At 44.4% G+C, this 18,821-nt stretch overlaps 1 protein-coding gene across 1 annotated transcript; it reads left to right on the top strand.

The window, feature by feature from the left end:
• Positions 1-223: 223 nt before the first annotated feature.
• On the top strand, positions 224-18,158 carry fam110d (family with sequence similarity 110 member D). Its single transcript, XM_069703781.1, has 2 exons — positions 224-301; positions 13,954-18,158. Exon 2 carries the CDS (start codon positions 14,689-14,691, stop codon positions 16,033-16,035), a length of 1,347 nt encoding a protein of 448 aa, XP_069559882.1. The 5' UTR covers positions 224-301; positions 13,954-14,688; the 3' UTR covers positions 16,036-18,158.
• Positions 18,159-18,821: the final 663 nt, after the last annotated feature.

The following is an 18,821-nucleotide window of genomic DNA, read 5'->3' as shown; positions in this document are numbered from 1 at the left end:
CTTATGATGTTATAACTGTCACAGTGGGTGATCACTGTAATCCACAACCCCGTCCTGCTCTGCTCAGCTCCCCGCAGTAACTTTACACAGCCTCATACCTGCCCCCCCCCCCACCGCCGCCGCCACGGGGAGGTCGGGACTCCCTCTTTGCTGCTGCTGCTGTGCGGCGGTCCGTCAGTGTGCCAGCAGACCGCGCAGAGCGCAGAGCGCAGCGCCACGCTGACCGTCTGTCACGGAGAGGATCTCCACACCTTCACTGGATTTCAAAGGCAACGCGAGTGGATAAACCGAGCGAATAAAGGTGAGAACAGACACCGATATCTGTCACCGTTCAGTTATCAGGACGCGTTTGAGCCGAAGCTGATTTGTGAGATTTTTGTATCGGGAAGTTTATTTTTGGGACAGTAGCGATCAGGGTGGACGCGGGTATGAATCGATCCATTCGCACAGTGATATGACGTTATTTTTGTACACGTATGTAGCAGTATTATTTTACCGTGTGTACAATTCGGCAAGTGCGAGATTGGCACATAATAATCAACGAGACCGCATGCAAATAGCATGGCTGATATATTGTTAAATAAACTGCTGAAGTACTCAGTGGTGATTTTTTTTTTATATTATTAATTAAATTTGACGTCAGGCTGCTTTATATTATCAAATAGGTTTTTTTTGTTGTTGTTGTTGTTTTTTTTTTAATAATCAGCGAAGTTAGTTCATAAATTGGCTATTTATATCCACAGGGACAGAACACGTGTCCCTTTAATAGTCAGGCTTCTACAGGTTTACCACAGTTTGTCTTCTCAAGACTCTTGTCTGAGATCTTTATGGTGTGTTTACGGCCGCTGCCCTATGAGACAAATTCTACTTGGCAGCATGTCTGTGATGGATGTCTGGCTGTGTGTAGCTGAACAGTCCATAAACAACAGACCACGATTATGAATCGACCCAAAACTGCTTTTTGTTTTTGTTTTGTTTTTTTATTTGAAGAGTGCAGAAATTCATCATATGCCATGTAAACCTATATGTGGACCCCCTGGTTTAACTCAGCCTTGAAGTCCAGCTGATAATAGCTACATGGTATGAGAGAGAGAGAGAGAGAGAGAGACACACACACACAGGCGTGACCACTGCTCTGATTAAAGCAAATTCATTTGACCTGGGGCCGCAGGTTTATACCCTCTTAACTCTGATGTACACTAAATACTTTCGTCTGGATGAAATCAGTTAAATGGCCAAATGAGGCTCTGGTTTCCAAACACGTAATGAGGGAAGACAAATTTGTGTAATCCTAATAAATCAAGAATTTTCCAACAAATCAGTTCATTTAAGACCAATACATGTCTCATGGCTCGTGACTGTAGCCAGTCGAACTCACAAAAACAAATATAAAGTCATCTTCAAGACTGAGACAGTGGTACTTGAGAACTTTCAAAAGAACAAAAGTAAGTTGTAAGGAGGGTCATTATGCAATCCAACCCCCTCTAAACTAAGAGCACAGTCTCCACCAAGGAAACCATGTGCCCTCAGGGCCAGCTCCACCTTGACCCACCTCTACCCATCCAAGCCCCGCCCCCCTCCCTCCCCGTGTCAAGGCTCATGCATCCTGCAGTCGGTCTGATCAGCGTGGGGTCAGGAGCATAAACAACTTAGCAGGCAGACTAAACAGACCACACATGTCTTCCAAACACAATTCGAAGGTGAGCACGTGTCGGATTTGGCCTGCGAGCAGCAGCAGGAGGTTGAATTCATGCTTTTCGATGCAGATCGCGAGCTGGCAGTGACAGTGTTTCGCTCTTAGTTTCCACAGGGAGAGGTGATCTTTAAGGTTCCTGCATGAGACAGTAGAGTGATTAAAAATAAAAGACAAATAAATCTCACCGAAAGGCACTTTTAGAAGCCTTTGGACATATCACGTGATCTTCCTCAGCATATGATTCAGCCCACTTTTCTCACTACTTTGTAGACGTCAGTGAAAGCTTAACAGATAAACTAGAAGTTCTCCACGTGCCTCTTCTCCGCCCTTCCTCACCTCACCTTTTGTTTGACTCCCTGCCGGAAAACTACAATGAGTCATCGCTCATAAACACCCAAAGCCAACACCAATCCCTCGTAGCGCACACATTTCAGCGCAGGATACAAACATCTCTCTGACTGAATACCTACTTGCAAAATTACAGTGTGGCGCAGTCGTAAACAGTCCCCCCCCCCCCCCATTTCTGCAGATTTATGTGGCAGTGAGCTAATTTTCCAGCAGTGATGCAGCTGCATCTGTGTTTGATGCCGATCCCAGCGGAGCAGACGACAATACTTCCTCCGGTTTGCAGAGCGGGGTGCCCAGAGGCTCCCGATAGTCTCCGTCTGTGTTGACAGGAGCCCTGACATCATTAACATGACTTAATGAAATGTAATTTAGGTCTTTGTCTTCCTGCTTGGCTCATAGCACCAGCTAGGGTATTAGTGATGATGATGATGATGATGATGATGATGATGATGATGATGAAGGCGTTAGTGATGCAACGCTTACGAGCGCCTGCAGAATCATGTAGATTTGATGAGTTTTGAGACATGTGGGGTTACAGCACTCGCTCATACACGTTCATGCACTCACCACATTTAAACAGTAGCGAAGAACGGACCGTGTCATCGACCTCTGCAGCGGTCAAAGAGTTAAATACATTATGGGATACATGCGTACGCCACGATTCCTTCTCTTTTCGGCTTCTATTTTCCAACTTACTCCCTTTTTTGATTTTTACCTTACAAACATCTCTGATGTCACCCGTTGGCGCGATGGATCTGACTCGATCTCATTGGAAACCAGGCGATACTACGTCCCGCCCACCGACAGCTGCAACCTGACTGCGCCACAGGCCTGTCAATCAAACAGCCCCTAAAAACACGTTTTAGAGACTTTTTCTAATTAATGACGGGATTATTTTTAGTTTGACCGACAGAAAACTAATAAGGAGTGACTTTAGCTGGCAAACCAAAAAAAAAAAAAACGTGTGGAAAAAAATGTATTAACTGCGAATCTTATGAGACTAGTTGAATGGGAGTCTATGGAGCCGGAGGCTTTTTGGAGCCAACCTCTAGTGGCCCTCGGTGGTATTGCAGCTTAATGCACTTTTGCCTCAGACTCATTTTTCAGACCCAAAACATACATCCACTATTATATACACTCTATGGTTACACAATTTTTTTGAGATTGCACAATAATCTGATTGGTTGCAGCCACATCAGTGCTGACTGCAGAGAACAAGCGGAAGCCACAGGACATTTCATGGTTTTAGTTCACAATGGGCCACTCATGTGTTTCTTATCACTTAAATTTCAGCCGTACCACAGCAGCATTCAAGGTTTGGCATTTCTTTCCTGTAGAGCGCTGCCTTGAGAACACGGCTTTTCAGGAGGGATGTCAAACATTTGTTTTATTTAATCCCCGTTTTGTTGCATGACTGCATGTAAAGACCCCCAAGTTATGGTGGGAAGTTTGAGTTTCTAATTAGAGGGGAAAATGTACCCTGCTAATGACATCATCGACCCCCTGGCACTGTGCTAAAGGAGTGTGTGTGTGTGTGTGTGTGTGTGTGTGTGTGTGTGTGTGTGTGTGTGTGTCTGCACAGCAGCTGGTTGTAGACATTAGATGTTCACAACAGTGTGAGGCTTCAAACATTCACACATAAACCGTCAGGCTTGTAATTTGGCTTTATTGCTCCTTGTCGCCTTGTTTGGTCCATTGTGCCGTGAGTCTCTGGGAACTTCCTCACTCACCGTTTTCAGGAAGAACTTTGTGGAAAAGTGGAAAAGCTGGTCAAAACAAACTACATCCAGTTACATCAAGAAGTGAAACAACATATTCAAACGGGCGGCCTCTGGTAAAGTGGTACTTCTGCCTCCAAAGAAGAAGTGGAACCGACCATCTATGCACCAGCTATTATTTCTTCTGTTTTGTAAACATCAGCAATGTTGAAAGCTTTAATCAATTTGATGAGTACAGGCATATTTTTCTGAATTGATGAGCCTGCGTAGCTTTTTGGACTGAAACTGTTTATCTTTAATTGAAGACGCTCGCTCACAAGTTTGTTCCCAGAAAGCAAAATTTGCACCAAATGTTTGTGTCTGACGTTGGAACCATAACTGAGACCTGAGACTAGTTCCTGCTGTGGCATCATTCCCGTCTCCACGGGCTCATAACTCAATTCATAAATTCATTGCGGGCAACCAAATCATGAAACATGATCTGACAGATCTCCATCTCCTGACGTTCCCCTTTGTGCGGGTGACAGATGTGGGAGCAGCCTTCCTCCCGGCTGCTCTCACATCCCTGTAATTGTTCACAGTTCGAGCGGGCGCCTCTGTAGCTCTGCCACATCCCATCACACTCAACCGTGCCACGCTGTGTCCGCTCGACCGCGAGGAAGATGACACGGGCCCTGGACATTCCCCCTTCGACGCGGGAGGAGACCGACGACGCTGCTCCACGGTCTCCTCCAGATGTCTTCCGATTCTGACAGAAGCGAGGGGAGGAGAGGAGAAGAGGGGAGGGGACGAAACAGAGGGGTCTCTTTCCGTGGCACTCGGGGGGGCTGTTAGCGGGGAAGCAGGTCGGTTGATCGGTAATGAGAGAAGACAGCTGGCAGGTTCAGCGGAGGTTAACAGCTAAGCATAGATGGCAGCGAGGAAAAACAGAAGAGCTTCGTTTTCTGTTTTTTTTTTTTTTTGCGTGCAAGAGGTTGTGGTTGATTCTCTTTTTGTAGTTTCTGGGAAAAGTTAAGCTTTTTATAGGTTTTGTTCTGGAAAGGCTGCAAAAGATTAGCTTTTGTCAATCTTGAATATTTAGACGTCGTCGACCTTTTCGCTGCATCGTCAAAGGATTTTTTTTTTCCCCCCCCAATTTTCTCCTTACTGTGATGATGGGATTGTAAACGAGCGTGTTTTCTTGCCAGCTTGATTTCTGTTTATTTCCTTGTTTTTCACCACTCTAAAAAGGTCACGTTATTTATTGTCCTGACTTTTGTATTTGCAACATTTCAATTCAATCAAACTGCAGCCTCACGTTCCTGACGCAGCAGATGAGCTGCACTGGCTTTTTGACTGCTCAGCTGTTAATAATTAAATGACCAAAGTTGAACACTGACTTATCATAATTCAGTCATGATTATTTAATGTCACTGACGCATATGGAAGTTTAAAACTGGAGGTTTTCAGGGGTTTTAATTATCTAGCAAAAAAACAACAACAAAAAACCTAATGAGCACAAAACAGGATCGGGTGGTTTGCTTATCCGATCAGCAGTGTTCACATTATAAGAACCGTTCAGTGGAGCCTTTTATTTCATCAGCGTTTGTGCACATTGAACATGCGCAGAGCATCGCTCCGCTGTGCAGATAGCGAATCAATGCTGACGCATATAAAGCGGTGGAGGGTCTGTAGTAACGCAGGAGGAGGGGGCTGGATGGGGTTTTTGGCACCGCGGTCACAGACGACCCAGTGTTTTGAGGACACAGCACAGCTGGAGTAGCTCTGAGCTCTAACCAACCCCAAACAGCCCTGTCACAACTACTCACAAGTTGGTGCTAACCTTTTACTGCTCGCATCGGCAACATGTGTTTACAATAATTCTGCAAATGTTGTGCGAGTGTCCTTTTGGCAACATGGTGTCTGTGTGTGAGAAGAGGGTGGGTGTTACACAGATGCTACGCTAATTTTCTTTCTTATTAGTCGATCTGGGAGTTCCTCTCTTCTCTCCCAAATGCTAAAGACAACTTAAATCTCCTCTCCTGCCCAGTTTTTCATTTACTTCCTTTAATCATTCTCGATCAAACAAAATCTAGAGGTAGCGGATCTCTCCCTCTAGCCTTCATGCATTTAGAGGTACAGAGGCTTTTAATCCCTGTGGTGTTTTTAGGACATTTCAGTCCACTCACAGGTGTATGATTTGACACCACGCACCATGTTTTGACATTTGAGTTGCTCTTTTCAAGTCTTAAGAGCCACCATCCATTGAAGCATCGTTCCTCACTTTTGTTGAAGCAGACATACGCCTGGCAGAGTGGAAAATGTGCCGACTTGGTGAAATAAAACATCTGGCCGTTTGCCAGACACAGCTGTCTCTCAGAGCGTTCACACCAGCTGAGAGCTTAATGAGGGTTCACAGTGTGAGAGCAGAGCTTCATAATTTAAGACTCTCAGAGATCGAGGGATGTGCCCAGATTTATGCCTCTGTGTTGTATAAACAGACACAGGACAGGCTTTTTTTGGGGGGGTGGGGGGTGGGGGGGGGGAGAGAGATTCGCACAGAGCATTCCCAGTCCAGGGCTGTGCTGTGCTGTGCACTCACACAGTAGATCACTGTGGTTTGTACCACTGGTCACATAAGCCAGGCTGGCATGTAGAGGGAGAAGCAGCGGTGGTCATAATTGACAAAACAATGCTTTCCAGAGCTGGGATGTCTGCTTGATGTAGCCCAGATCTGGGCGCTCTGGTGTGCGAACTTAATTCTCTCTTGCACATACATATAAAATGAGCACAAAGGTTCACAACCAAAGAATTGTGACTATTGAATTCACTGATTTAACTGAAAACAAAATCCTCAAATTGTTTCTCTCGTATCATTTGTTTGATCCAGTGGCCACAGCTGGAAGTGCGGATCATGTGACGTATCAAAACACAAAAATACCTGTAAAACTTAAAAAGAAACGGAAGAAACTGAGCATCATCCAAATTCAAATCGTCAGAATTTGAACTGTCAAATCTAAAAGTTAAAAGCCACTTGAGCTCCAACCAACGCTTGTTTTTCATTCTCAAGTCGATCCGTCAGTTATTTTCTTCAATAGTTATACAGCCATTTGTTTGTCAAAGTGTCCCATCACGGTAGATTCACGCTCACAACACCGAAAAGCTCATCCTCAAAGTAAAGTCCAACAGGTAAAATCATAGATTTTCTGTACTTGCATGAGGACCTACGTGAACTCCGTCTCCATGTAAGTACACGAGTTCATCTGCAATATTTCACTCATCGAGCGTGAGGTATCTCAGCGGGGCTTAACATTCCTGTACGTGGAGGCAGGTTCAGGTGTCTCTCTGTTGCAGTGTGGCTTACGAGGCCCCCGTGCACACAGCACCATGGTGGAGAGATCATATGTAGTTCATGTGATAACGATAGTGAGAACAGAATCCGAGATGTGTTTGAGTGTCAAACGTTGGGCAGATTTCGGTAGTCCGAGTCCAGATTTTGATGCTCATCTGCTTTAAAAGCTGAAAAGTAGCGTGACTCAAATCTATATAGGTCAGTAATAAACAGCGACAGCACTCTTAGCGGTCCATATCGAAAGGAGAAAAAGGAACTTGCCCAGTCTGTTGATAAAAGCAAGAATAAATGTGCACGTTATCTTGAGCTGACCTTATCTGTGTGAGCGCGGCCCGGGTGTTACAGCATTGATAAAGGCCTCGCATACAGTGGAATGACCGTATTAGTTTTACCACATCACATGTTAAAGCACTCACTGAAATCTCATGATAATTATTCTCTTCATTATTACCTTAATTTAGTGGATTGTAGCCAGCTAACAATTCATTATTTTGTGTATTACACTGGTGATGACCTTTTTCATTGGTTTTCTAAAATATAAATATGTGCCTGTCACAGGTTCCCACATTCTTCTGTGATCACGGCAGTTTTATTGTTTTGTTTTTTTTCTCAACAGCTTTTAAAAATAAAATAATACAATGCATAATTTGGTCAAAACAAAATGAATTAGCAAGCTATCTTATCAACTGATGATACCACAATGTGCAGAGTTGATTGTTTATCATTAGCTCATACGCAAGGTTTTTGGTTATTGTGAGTACAAAGTGCAATTTTCTTTATTCTAAGCTTCAAAAATAAAAAAAAAAAAAAAAAAAAAAAAAAACGAATCATTTTTTAAAAGGCTAACTTTAGACTTTAGGCTACAAATATGCTAAAAGTCTGGCTTTTTAGTCAATGTTACTTTATTAGCTAATAATAGGTTTTTGTTTAGTAGAATGTGCTTACTGCCTATGTAGACTTCTTTGTTTGAACGTTTCGTTCAAAATACAGAAGCAGATTCCACAAAAAGACTTTGAAAATAATGATGAGCCGATACACTTTTGGTTATTGTGAGTCGAACACTTTGCAGACTTCCAAGTTTTCACTCTTGACCTTCATCTTTATCTAATTGGCATGCATGTGCACACAACCCCGACATGTCCCAGTACATTTTTTTGATTTATTTTTTTTTGATTTTATACACTTTATTAATCCCCGAGGGGAAATTTCTTCACTACAGCAGGGGGGCTCTCAGGGGGGAGATGCTGCAGCAAGCTGCCACTAGCGCGGCGCCAGGTAACCTGACCTGAGGTGCATGTTTTTGGATGATGGGAGGAAGCCGGAGAACCCGGAGAGAACCCACGCAAGCACAGGGAGAACATGCAAACTCCGCACAGAAAGGCCCAGGACCGGATTCGAACCCGGAACCTTTTTTGCTGTGAGGTGACAGCGCTAACCACTGCACCACCGTGCCGCCCTGCGCCTGGCGTCTGGCGTGGCGCTTCAATGCTCAGCTGTCCCCGCAATGATGTGCTTTCAATGACAAAAGAGCAGCAGCAGTGAGTTAAGAGCCCATCTTGTCCATTTTACGGTTCGGGAGGGAGGGAGTGTATTCAGGTCGGGGGTCCCTTAGGTCGTCCCAGGTGGCCCTACTGCTGCTCCACATGAATGTGGAGGAAGCCTCTAGGTAGCCTCTGACCGTAGATCACGTGGATAACGGCGCTGAAGGCCTCCCACTGGTGACAGGATTTACAAGTGGCCATCAGGCTTTGTTTTAGAGGGCAGCAGTAGTTTATGTATCCCCTGGCTTCATTTCTTACATTTTATTGTCACCGTGTTGTTATTTGTTCTTTTGCCACCCTGACTAATGAGGCAGAGCAACCAGGTCAACACTGATGTAGAGGAGGACCATTGTTGTGGCTCATTAATAATGCAAAGAAAGGCCAGTATGTCTCTTTGTTTGGAGGATTGAAGACGACACCTATGTCTTCTACTCCCTCCAGGGAAAAGAAAACGTTCCTTTGCCCCGCTCCGCAACAGACTTCTTGAAGTCTGTGTGTGTAGTCTTTGTTAATGACCGCACAAAGTCATGAGTCGTGGCTCATTAGAGGCAGATGCCTTTTGATTCACACTGTAGAGAATCGATGCGTGCAGATGCTTCGTCGTGACGTAAAGAAGTCTTTTGAATGAGCTTTGGTTAATGTTTGAACATTCAGACATTTCGTTCCATTAGGGACGATTGTTAGTCGGTGTCGTCCCTAATAGTCACGGCAGATGTTAGTAGAAAGGAAGCGAGAAATGCAAGAGGACGGGGAAAGAGAGGCACGACGTTAGAGAGGGCCAGCTCGTTCCTTGTCGGCAGCAGATGCCCGTCATCCGTCCGGAGATAAATTTGACAGGTAAGCGTGCTGAATACACTCCCAAGAGCTTCAAAGGTGATTCATGTGAATTTATTAACCTCTTATCTTGTGTTTACCTAAACGAATACATAATTCACAGTGGAACTTCCTTTGGCCTTCTGATCCAAGACCAGCTGGTTTTTCTTGGATACGCCCAGCCAGCCTGGAGCTATTCTTCTCTGGGCTCTCTTGATGCAAACAAACACTTCCTGGACTTTTTTTTTGTGTGTGTGTTTAGTTTCTTGCTGGGGTCACCACTTTCACATCAGAAAAAGAAGAAGCGCTGCATGCTTTCACCTGACAGTGTCACTGATAAACAGACCTGAACGTGACCCGCTTCAGGTCAAACCCACGCAGCACTAACGATGCTGTTGATTGAAAAGAAAATCAAAGTGCCTTACCATGACAGGTCTCCGTCAGGGTCATCCGAGCGTCTTGATGTAGCATGACACAAAACATCTGGTTTCTCTTTAGCTGCATGGGGGCGCCTGGTTAAGCCTCCCCTGCAGGCTGGGCCATCCGCTTTACAGAGAGGACATGCGGGAGGGAGGAAGGGAGGGGAGAGGAGAGACAGACAGACAGACAGACAGAGACGTTTTATGAAAGAGCAGAGATGGAAGGCATATGAGAGTCACACAATTAACATAGTAGATCTGAGAGTTCGTTGGTGGTATCTTTTGTAGCGCATGTCCTATAGATCACTTTGGAATCAGAGGTTCGATGTTTCAGTGGCTGGAGACTCTAACTGAGTTGTGCAAAAGATATTTAGCTGAAAAGGAAAAACAAGGATTTAAAAGGAAGGATCAAACAGTGTCTGAAACCTTGGTCCTCCCACCTTCCAGGATTGCCTCTGAAGATTTGAACTCCTCTGTCTGGATCTCTTGTTTTATTCCCACACAACTAGGTCACTCAGGTTTAGACAATTCGTACCTTGGATGTGTTTGGACAACACTTCATACCAGCTCGTTTGTTTAAAACAGAGAGAAGACAAATGGTGGATGCAACTAACTGATTGGTGGCCAAGGAATGCCTCATTATAACCTCTTTTGACAGGTTGGTGTGATCAAAGCGTGTCTTGAAGAGTTCACTCTCCCCTCAAGAGATAAGCAAAGATTTCAGAAATATAACATCTTTGAGGCAGAAATATTTTCTCTCCTTCTGTCCTATTTTGTTCATCATATTGTGACCCTTAAGTATGACCTCTTGGCTCTTAGGTTGGGAACTACTTTTCAATATGAAATGTAGGTTACTACATTGTACAGTACAATATATGAACCAAATCTTTTCTCATAATTAAAGCATCTTGTTTGGAAAAGTAATGAAAGGTATGTTGGCAGAGCTGAACAAAAGCTTTTGAAGATTGCACTCAGATACAGGGAGAAACAAATGGAGCAGAGAAAGAAAGCCAGAGATGCGGACAGATGCGTGTATACAAGAAGAGAGTGATAGAGTAGGAGGGAAACGAATAGGCAGGGAAGCCCTGTAGCATATAGAGGAGATGTAGACAGATGAAGGGTGGGAAGGAAGGCGGGAGGGTTGGGTCGCATTAGGAAGGAGGAGGTGGGGTGGGGTGGTGTTCAGTGTAGAGATGAGAGGAGAAGGGAAGGGTTTAGAGGTTAATGACAACCTACAGTGCAAGACAGAGGAGGTCTTGAATCACAAGAGGAATTGAGGCCATCTCCCGCTTTTCACAAACTTTGACATCACAGCAGAAGGTGCTGCGTACTAATTTGGCTCATTACGGTCAATGGAACTAATGGTGGCTATTGTTCTCCAGCAAATCCCAGATGAGTCACATGTCTACCCTCCGTGTGTTCTTCTCCCCGGTGCTCCAGCTTTCTCTGCTTTACCGTTATGTTGATTTATATGCATAAGAATTTGTAACACAGTCAAGTTATAGTGCAATTTTAAGTATAGGGCGGCTTTTTCGTGAAGATTTTGTGTCCCAAACACCCGACAGCAAGCACCGTGACTCAGATTCAGTCACGTGATGTCCAAGATAGCACTTGGAGCTAGAGATAACCTATGAAAGTGGCTGGTTTCCGTCAAACTCTTCACGTCAGATTCAATAAAAGCACACTAGCACTGCGAAACGCATTAGAAGTAGGACAAAAACAGATGTTGCCCACATTATTGTGGGTTTCAGTGTTATGACTGTTGGGGATTTACTGTACCAGTTCTTTTATCCATAGATATTGCCCCTTGTTTTCTGAATATGATTTTTTTTTTTCATACTGCACCTCCATCCCCCTCACTAGAAAACCAACATCAGCATTAATGACTTTGTTTAGGCTCCTGTGGCGATAATCTCCTTTAACGCTTCAATAGCATGAGCCCATCGCTTTTTCATTTTGAACTCAGATGGAGAACAGATTGTTCCAGAAGAAAGATGTCTAATAATAAATACCCTATAACCAAAGCCACTCGGCATAGCCCCCGATTCCCACTTCCTCCTCATTTTCCACCAGTTTTTCTTGTTTCATGCTCCATCCATTCTCTTTTTTTATTATTTTTTTTATTATTTTTTTACCTCCACACCTGTTGCAAGACATTTCTCCCGGGAAATCTACCTAAACAATGGTTGACTTTCCCGAGCTTTGACAAACCGACATCTGGAAAAACTAACCGGTATGCTGTTGCCCCCCCAAACCTCCCCCCATCCCCCCCTTCCTCAGGTAATTTATAGTGATATGCCATTTGACAGGCTCTGTGAGGGGTATGTGTGAGGCTGAAAGAGGTAGAGTATGGTGAAATGTTAGCTCACCTTCTTAGGTGTCAGCGGTGGTTTCATGTTAGTAGCAGCAGAGTAAACAGTCAAACCAAACCCAGAAGAAAAAAACCAGAGAATTTTAGGATCTGGTTTGTGTTATAATTAGTTTAAATGAATGATTCTTTAATAGGAGATCATTAGCTTATTTTATAACCCAAATAAAAGAAATATGCTTTAAATTTCAAAGGCAATTCAAGAATATTCACAAAAAAAGGCTATGTACAACAATTATCACACACTAACTGCTAGTTGTACAGATGTTTTGGGATTTGGTTAAACTTTGTATAAAGCTTTACAGCGTCACATAGCAACGTAAAAAAAAAAAATTTTTTAAATCTGTTTAAATACGCCAGTCTTTCATTGAACAGGATCCTTTTACTCATCTGTGGGAACCAAGGAAATACTATAAATATTTCACTTAAGTGTCAGAATATTTCTAGTTTTAAGAAAATAAGTAATAATGCATAGGTTTTTCTATGATAGTAAATGATTTAACAGGAAACTGACACATTTTCTTCAAGCTGCTTTGGTTTAAGTTGTTTAAGTGTCGTACAATAATGTGGTCTTTGCTTCAGACCTTCACAACATTTGTCACATGTCACTGTATTACCTGTTAGTATTGTATAAATCAAGACGGTAAGATGGCAAAGGTGTAGGTCGGGTTGTTAGGTGTTTGCGTGTGTTAGCTATCAGTGGTGTCATGTGATTTATCCGAACAAATGAGATATGGATCCTTTTTCCTGGTTGCTCATTGTTTTACTTCTCGTGACGGAAAAGCCAAAATAGCAGTCGATAACACTTGAAGCAGACCTGAGGGAACAATAAGCACAACAATATAACACCCTCCTGCTGTCGAGCGCAGCACAAGGCGCATTCATCTCTCCAGACAGACTTTAAATACATGTTGAAGGGAGGTGAATGAAACACAGGCAGCACGTGTGCCTCTGGGTATTTATAACAGCTTCAGGTTTTTAAAGATGTGCTCTTTGTCCGCCCGGCTTGCACATGGCAGACACTCACTACTTCTTTCATGAAAAAAGGTGCAGAATATCGTAAAGTACTGCTGCCCTACTGTGCATACAACCCTCTTTCATATGCAGGGAGGCCTCTTATTGCCTCGTGCTGACACACACACACATGCTTATTGGCTCAGGCGCAAAACTTGAGCAGACGCACAAATACCCACGACCGCACACACAAGCTATAGAAACAACATCGGATAAAAAAAAAAATCTGTCCTTATAATAATAATATTATTATTATTAATAACAACAATAATAATCATGCATGCCGGATCTGCTCAATAACACAGGATGATGTAATTGCTGCCATAAAGCTGAAACAATTGGCCTAATGAAGGTTATTAATGAGTTTAGATAGAGGCAGATGTGTCATCATCCTGTCTGTTTCTTTCATCCACCACTTACTTATAATGCTTGTGGGATCGATATTTCTCTCATATGCATGTAAGGCAGATGGTAAGTAAAAGCTCATACTTGGCAGCTCTGCATTACTGCCTGCTCCAGATATGCAACTCCCTCCAGCTTTAAATAAGCACAATCTGAGCTGAGCTTTCGGGACCACTGTCCTTCCTGCCATCTGGTCTGTGCTGCCCGCCCCGAAGAGCAACACTCCCAACTAAAACCCACTCTTTCTCTCTCTCTCTCTCTCTCTCTCTCTCTCTCTCTCTCTCTCTCTCTGTGTCTCCCAAGGGTTCGCACAGGTGAGGTGAGGACAAGGACGCGATCGGCTTCTCTACCATCTGTCCATCAGCGAACCAAGTGCCTTGGTGCCGGCCACCCTCAGGTCAACTCAACCACGACGGGCAGCAAACAACAAAAAAAAGTCTTGACCTGACGTCCCCTGGGCAGCCTGCGCTAAACAAATATTTGAGGCCATTATATCTAATTTCTCCAGGCGGCCATCACTGAGAAGATCAACAGTGAAGGGTGTTGGTGGGAGACAGAAAGAGAGAAGAAAAAGTGGGGGAGGAGGAAGTAACCCTTTCAAAGTGCACCCTGCCTGCTATTTCTGTTGCGCTGTGGGCAGGGAGCATCTCATTTGGGAGCGCTCTTGGCTGACAAAAAAAAGGACTTCCCTGTTCCCTGCCTGCCCATCCAAATGCCTGCATAAATACTGGATAGAGATATCAATTTGTCTGAGTTCTAACACTGCCCAACAAAGAGACTGTAAGCTATCTATAGAAAACGTTACAACAAACTTGGACCTTGCGGTCTCCTGAATTGCTACTTGTCCATTACCCCTCCAAATAGATTTAAGAGCTGTGAGAACAGGAATGAGAGCTGCCACAGTCCTCTACACTTAAAGACTTTTCCAAACACTCTCAGTAGGTTTGACAATTTGACAGAGCCAACATCAGCTCTCTGCAGGACACCGGAAGCTTTGGGGGTGTAATTTTGATGTCTTTCCCAGTTTGGTGACTTAACATGAAGCCCCTAACGCCGATTGGATCCCCCTCTCCTCTGAGGCTCCTCAACAAGGGTCCAGACTACTTGCGCAGGCAGATAGATGGTGGAGGCCACGGCCGCTCCATCAGCGCTGTGGAGAGGCTTGAGGCAGACAAAGCCAAGTATGTTAAGAGCCAGCAGGTGATCAACACCAAGCAAGAGCCAGTACTCATTCCCTGTGCCACCCCACCACCGCAGCCCCGAAGAGCGATCGCCCTCTCTGGTAGCCTGACGCCTCATCTTCCCCCAAGTCGCTCTTCCAACACTCCCTTCTCCACATTCTCTGGCTCCTTCATCTCAAGAGATGAAAACGAAAATGACGACTCCAGAAAGGAGAACAGACGGACTTCTGTTGATGTTGAGGCGCACAACAGGAGCAACGTGATGCCTCCCAGCCCCAGGGCACCTGGCATTAACACTTTGGTGGCACCACACAGCGCTCCTGTGCTCAGACGGAGTACAGGCAAACGCATGCTGAGGCCGGACTCCCTCATCATCTACCGGCAGAAGAAAGAGTGCAAAACCCCTGGCGGTGCGGCAGTGGGAGAAAACAACATGGAGCTGAAGGGCTACAGTTTTGTCCGCCGACTCTTCCAGGGCTCCATGAGAGAGAAGAGCAGCGGAGGCGAGGGTAGGATCCAGAAGATGGTGATCGGTGAAGAGAAAGCACCATCGAGGGATGGTGAGTCCCGCATGTCTTGGACCAACGACAAAGACATTATGGATGGTGGACCAGGGAGCAGGAGGTCTAGTAAAACCGACCAAGAACGCAGCCCAGAGTCTACCCCCAGTCCTGGGTTTAGCTACCCATTTGAACAGACTAAGATTGGATTTACAAACGGCACCAGTGAGGGAGTTAACAAAGGCATCACCAATGGCAACCACTCAAGCAACAAGCATGATGAGAATGACCCATGGAAGCGGGCATCACCACCGGCACCCAGAAGGCGGTTTGGGGAGCTAAAGCGCTCCAAGTCAGACTTGCAACTGCGCTGCTCTGTAGCGTTATCAGAGCAGGAGAATTTCTTTGACTTCTGTGGGCTGGAAATGGACCTGATAGAGCGTCTGGGTCGGGAGAACTTCCTCTCCGGTGCCAGCTCTATAGACACGCTCTCGTTGGCGCTGCGCAGTGTGGGCGGGGACGGTTGTGGAGGCTCAGAGCCCAGTGAGTTCTCCCGCCACTCAGGAGATGGACTGTTTCAGGAAGAACTGGCTGATCAGCTCCCCACCGGTGTGTCGATCATCGAGAGAAACGCCCGTGTCATCAAGTGGCTTTATGGTTGTAAGAACGCTGCTCGTGAAGGACCCAAAGAGTCTACGGTTTAACGAAGGGACAGGGATCCGTGTGCCATGGAGTGCCGAGTCTGCTGGTGTTGTTGTGAATTCCTTTTGTGATACACAGTAAACCACGTACATGTTCACCGGGGGAGGAAGAACTGTTCCGTGAAACTCTTGCGCAATCTTACCTTGTGCAGAAATGTCTTGCTAAAATGGACTACAAACCAAAAGTCAGAGGATTCAATCATCACAGCATTTCACATTTTTTAAAAGCATGACTGTAATGCAACATAGAAGGGAAAAATAAGACTTGGTTCTATTTTTGAGCTTCCAGCAGCAGTGAACGTCAAAGCAGCTGAGCTTCATGAGGCAAAGCTGCCTTCAAAATGTGATTTTTTTATTTAAAATTTCAAATGAGTGTCAGACCCTCCCAGGGTTTGTCTGGCGCTACTGTCTGCATGTAGGATTAGCACTCCATGGCACACGATGATGTTTAGTCCCTCGACTCCAACGACACCGATTCTTCAAATTATAGAACGACTGCTACGAGTTATATTCTGTCAAATTGATATATTGTATTTATAGATCATATGGAGGTATTGTGTGAGACCATACTGGCAAATGGAGCCATTTCTCCCAGCGACATGTTGTGGTATCTGTGCGTGCGAGTGTGTGTGGACTGGACATGTTGTCCTCTCCATTTGTAGCCTCTTTTTCAGATATTGACAGAACCAGATCCAGAACTGATTTGAAATCAGCCCCCCTGTGACCCGTCTCTCTGTAGGCACATAGATGTATGTTTGTTTGACACAGCGGACACAGTTTAGTGTCTTTGACACCGACACCCTCCCTTAATGACCAATTTAAAATGGTAAACCACTGAGCTGCGTTCTTTTCTAGACTGGAAAGCTGTTGTGTGAGTGTGAAGTGAACCATGAGTACCTCATTCGAATCTGTCCCAGTTTAGTTTGTGTGTTGCTTTTTAATTATTTTTTTTTTCTACTACTTAAAACGCAGGCGTTGGAACAAACATGCGAGGCGCCCCTGTGGGGCTGTTAATGCACTGAACTGGACACAGAGAGGAGACGAAAGATAGAAATGTAGCTCTGACTCTTTCCAGAGATTCATCTCTGATAACGTTAAACACTGAGCTGGATTCAAAGGAGCATCTGCATCCTGGAAAAACAAGGAGCCATGCCTGGCCAGTAATTTTCATCATTTGTGTTTCATTTTGCAACCCCTAGAGAGGGTCAGTGTTCAATAATCACTTGTGCCACAGTTATTGATTAGTTTAGCTCATGGGTCATGCCTGTTAAGTGGTCCCTGCTGTGGAGCTGCAAAAGTGACAAACGGGGATCCTGTGAAAGCAAAACTAGAGTTTGGCGAGCAAATATACGCAAACTGAGACTTTTAATCTCACTGCAGATGTTTTAAAAGTGAAAATAGCCTCGTAAAAGAACATATTCACCTCTAAAAGTAAAGTTGTGCTAAATGTTTGTGTCACTTTCACCATCTGGCAGGTTACAGACGTTTTAATCTCCCCCGCGAGCCCAGTCAGCCTTTTTCCCATCAAAACAAGCCGCCCTCCTCTCTCTGATAACCGCAGCTCCTACCTCACTGCATCCATTCTGCAGTGATTCCCACCTTATCTCCATGAAAGGTCATTTCCAATGCTCGCCCTGAAAGGATGCCCCTGAAATGTGAACTGGGGGTCTGCTGAGGTATGCGGAGGTTAGATGGAGACGGCTTGTGGGCTGAGGACTACCGAACTCATTTGCACGTTATATTTGTACATGTGATAAATTAACACGATTACTTGCAACCTCGATGTTGTTTTTCCGTAATTATCTCGAGCATGGCACACTCCTACAAACTCCTCCCACCTGGACTCTTTTTTTTTGTTTTGTTTATTTATCTCCCGTTAAAACTATTTGGTTGCATGTTTACATGTCTCAGTAATTTCTGATTCTTTTTTTTCTTTTTCTTTTTTTTTTTTTGATATATGAGAGATTTACTTTTTATTCCAAAGAGTTTGTGTATTATGTACACAGCAAATAAACACAAATAAGGAAATATCTGTGTAAAAGCCATTTTTTGTTGTTGTCTTGTGGGTGTTTTTGGAGACTTTACAGGACCGTATCTTCACTCAGAGTGCACTTATTGTGGTTTAAACATGGCAGGAGGAAAGAAAGGCAGTCAGTGTTGTGATGCTGTCTCGTCTTTAACTCTTTGTTGTCTCCCCTTACCGCATCACTTCTCATTTTTCACATTATCTCGAGTGGCTAGGCGCTAATCCTTTTAGCATTCCCTGCATACTACACTCTTGAGAGAGCTGCAACAGGTTGTGTTTATAGACAAGGAAGCCTCTGTGTGGCCTGATGCTATGTCTACGCCGCCGTGAGCACACCCTCCACCCTGTCTGCAGCCTCCTCCTGACACACTTTGTCTTTCCTCTGACTCAGCATTTGTTTTCACACTCAAGCTGGCAATGGATTGAAATCTAAAGAGGAAAATTTAAAAAGGTTTTATTATTTAATGCTGACTCCCTGAACTGAAAGTCAGAGCTGGAATTTTTATGCAAAAATACCAAAAGGCTCTTTTTTTTTTGACAAACTCTATTGTGAGATTGTGAATATTGCTGATTGACAGATATTTTCTGCTTCTTTTTTGTGTATATAAAATGTGTTTAAAGGGAATTTCTTGTCTGTATATGATAAATATGTACCAGCAGCTGGCATACTTAGCTGAGCATACGGACAAAACCACCTAAAACTAAAAACTACAAGGATCACAAATTCATAATCAAAAGTTTCATTTAAGAGGTTACTATTAAT

This window comes from Brachyistius frenatus, unplaced genomic scaffold (assembly GCF_029030835.1).
Source record: "Brachyistius frenatus isolate BFR_SWC_R1_liver_20210118 unplaced genomic scaffold, ASM2903083v1 Contig_48, whole genome shotgun sequence".
In the NCBI taxonomy this organism is placed as follows: domain Eukaryota; kingdom Metazoa; phylum Chordata; class Actinopteri; family Embiotocidae; genus Brachyistius; species Brachyistius frenatus.
This window is presented reverse-complemented; position numbering and strand designations above follow the sequence as displayed.

Excerpts from the sequence above, each read along its gene's own strand:
- fam110d (XM_069703781.1), top strand. The coding sequence starts at position 14,689 with ATGAAGCCCCTAACGCCGATTGGATCCCCCTCTCCTCTGAGGCTCCTC.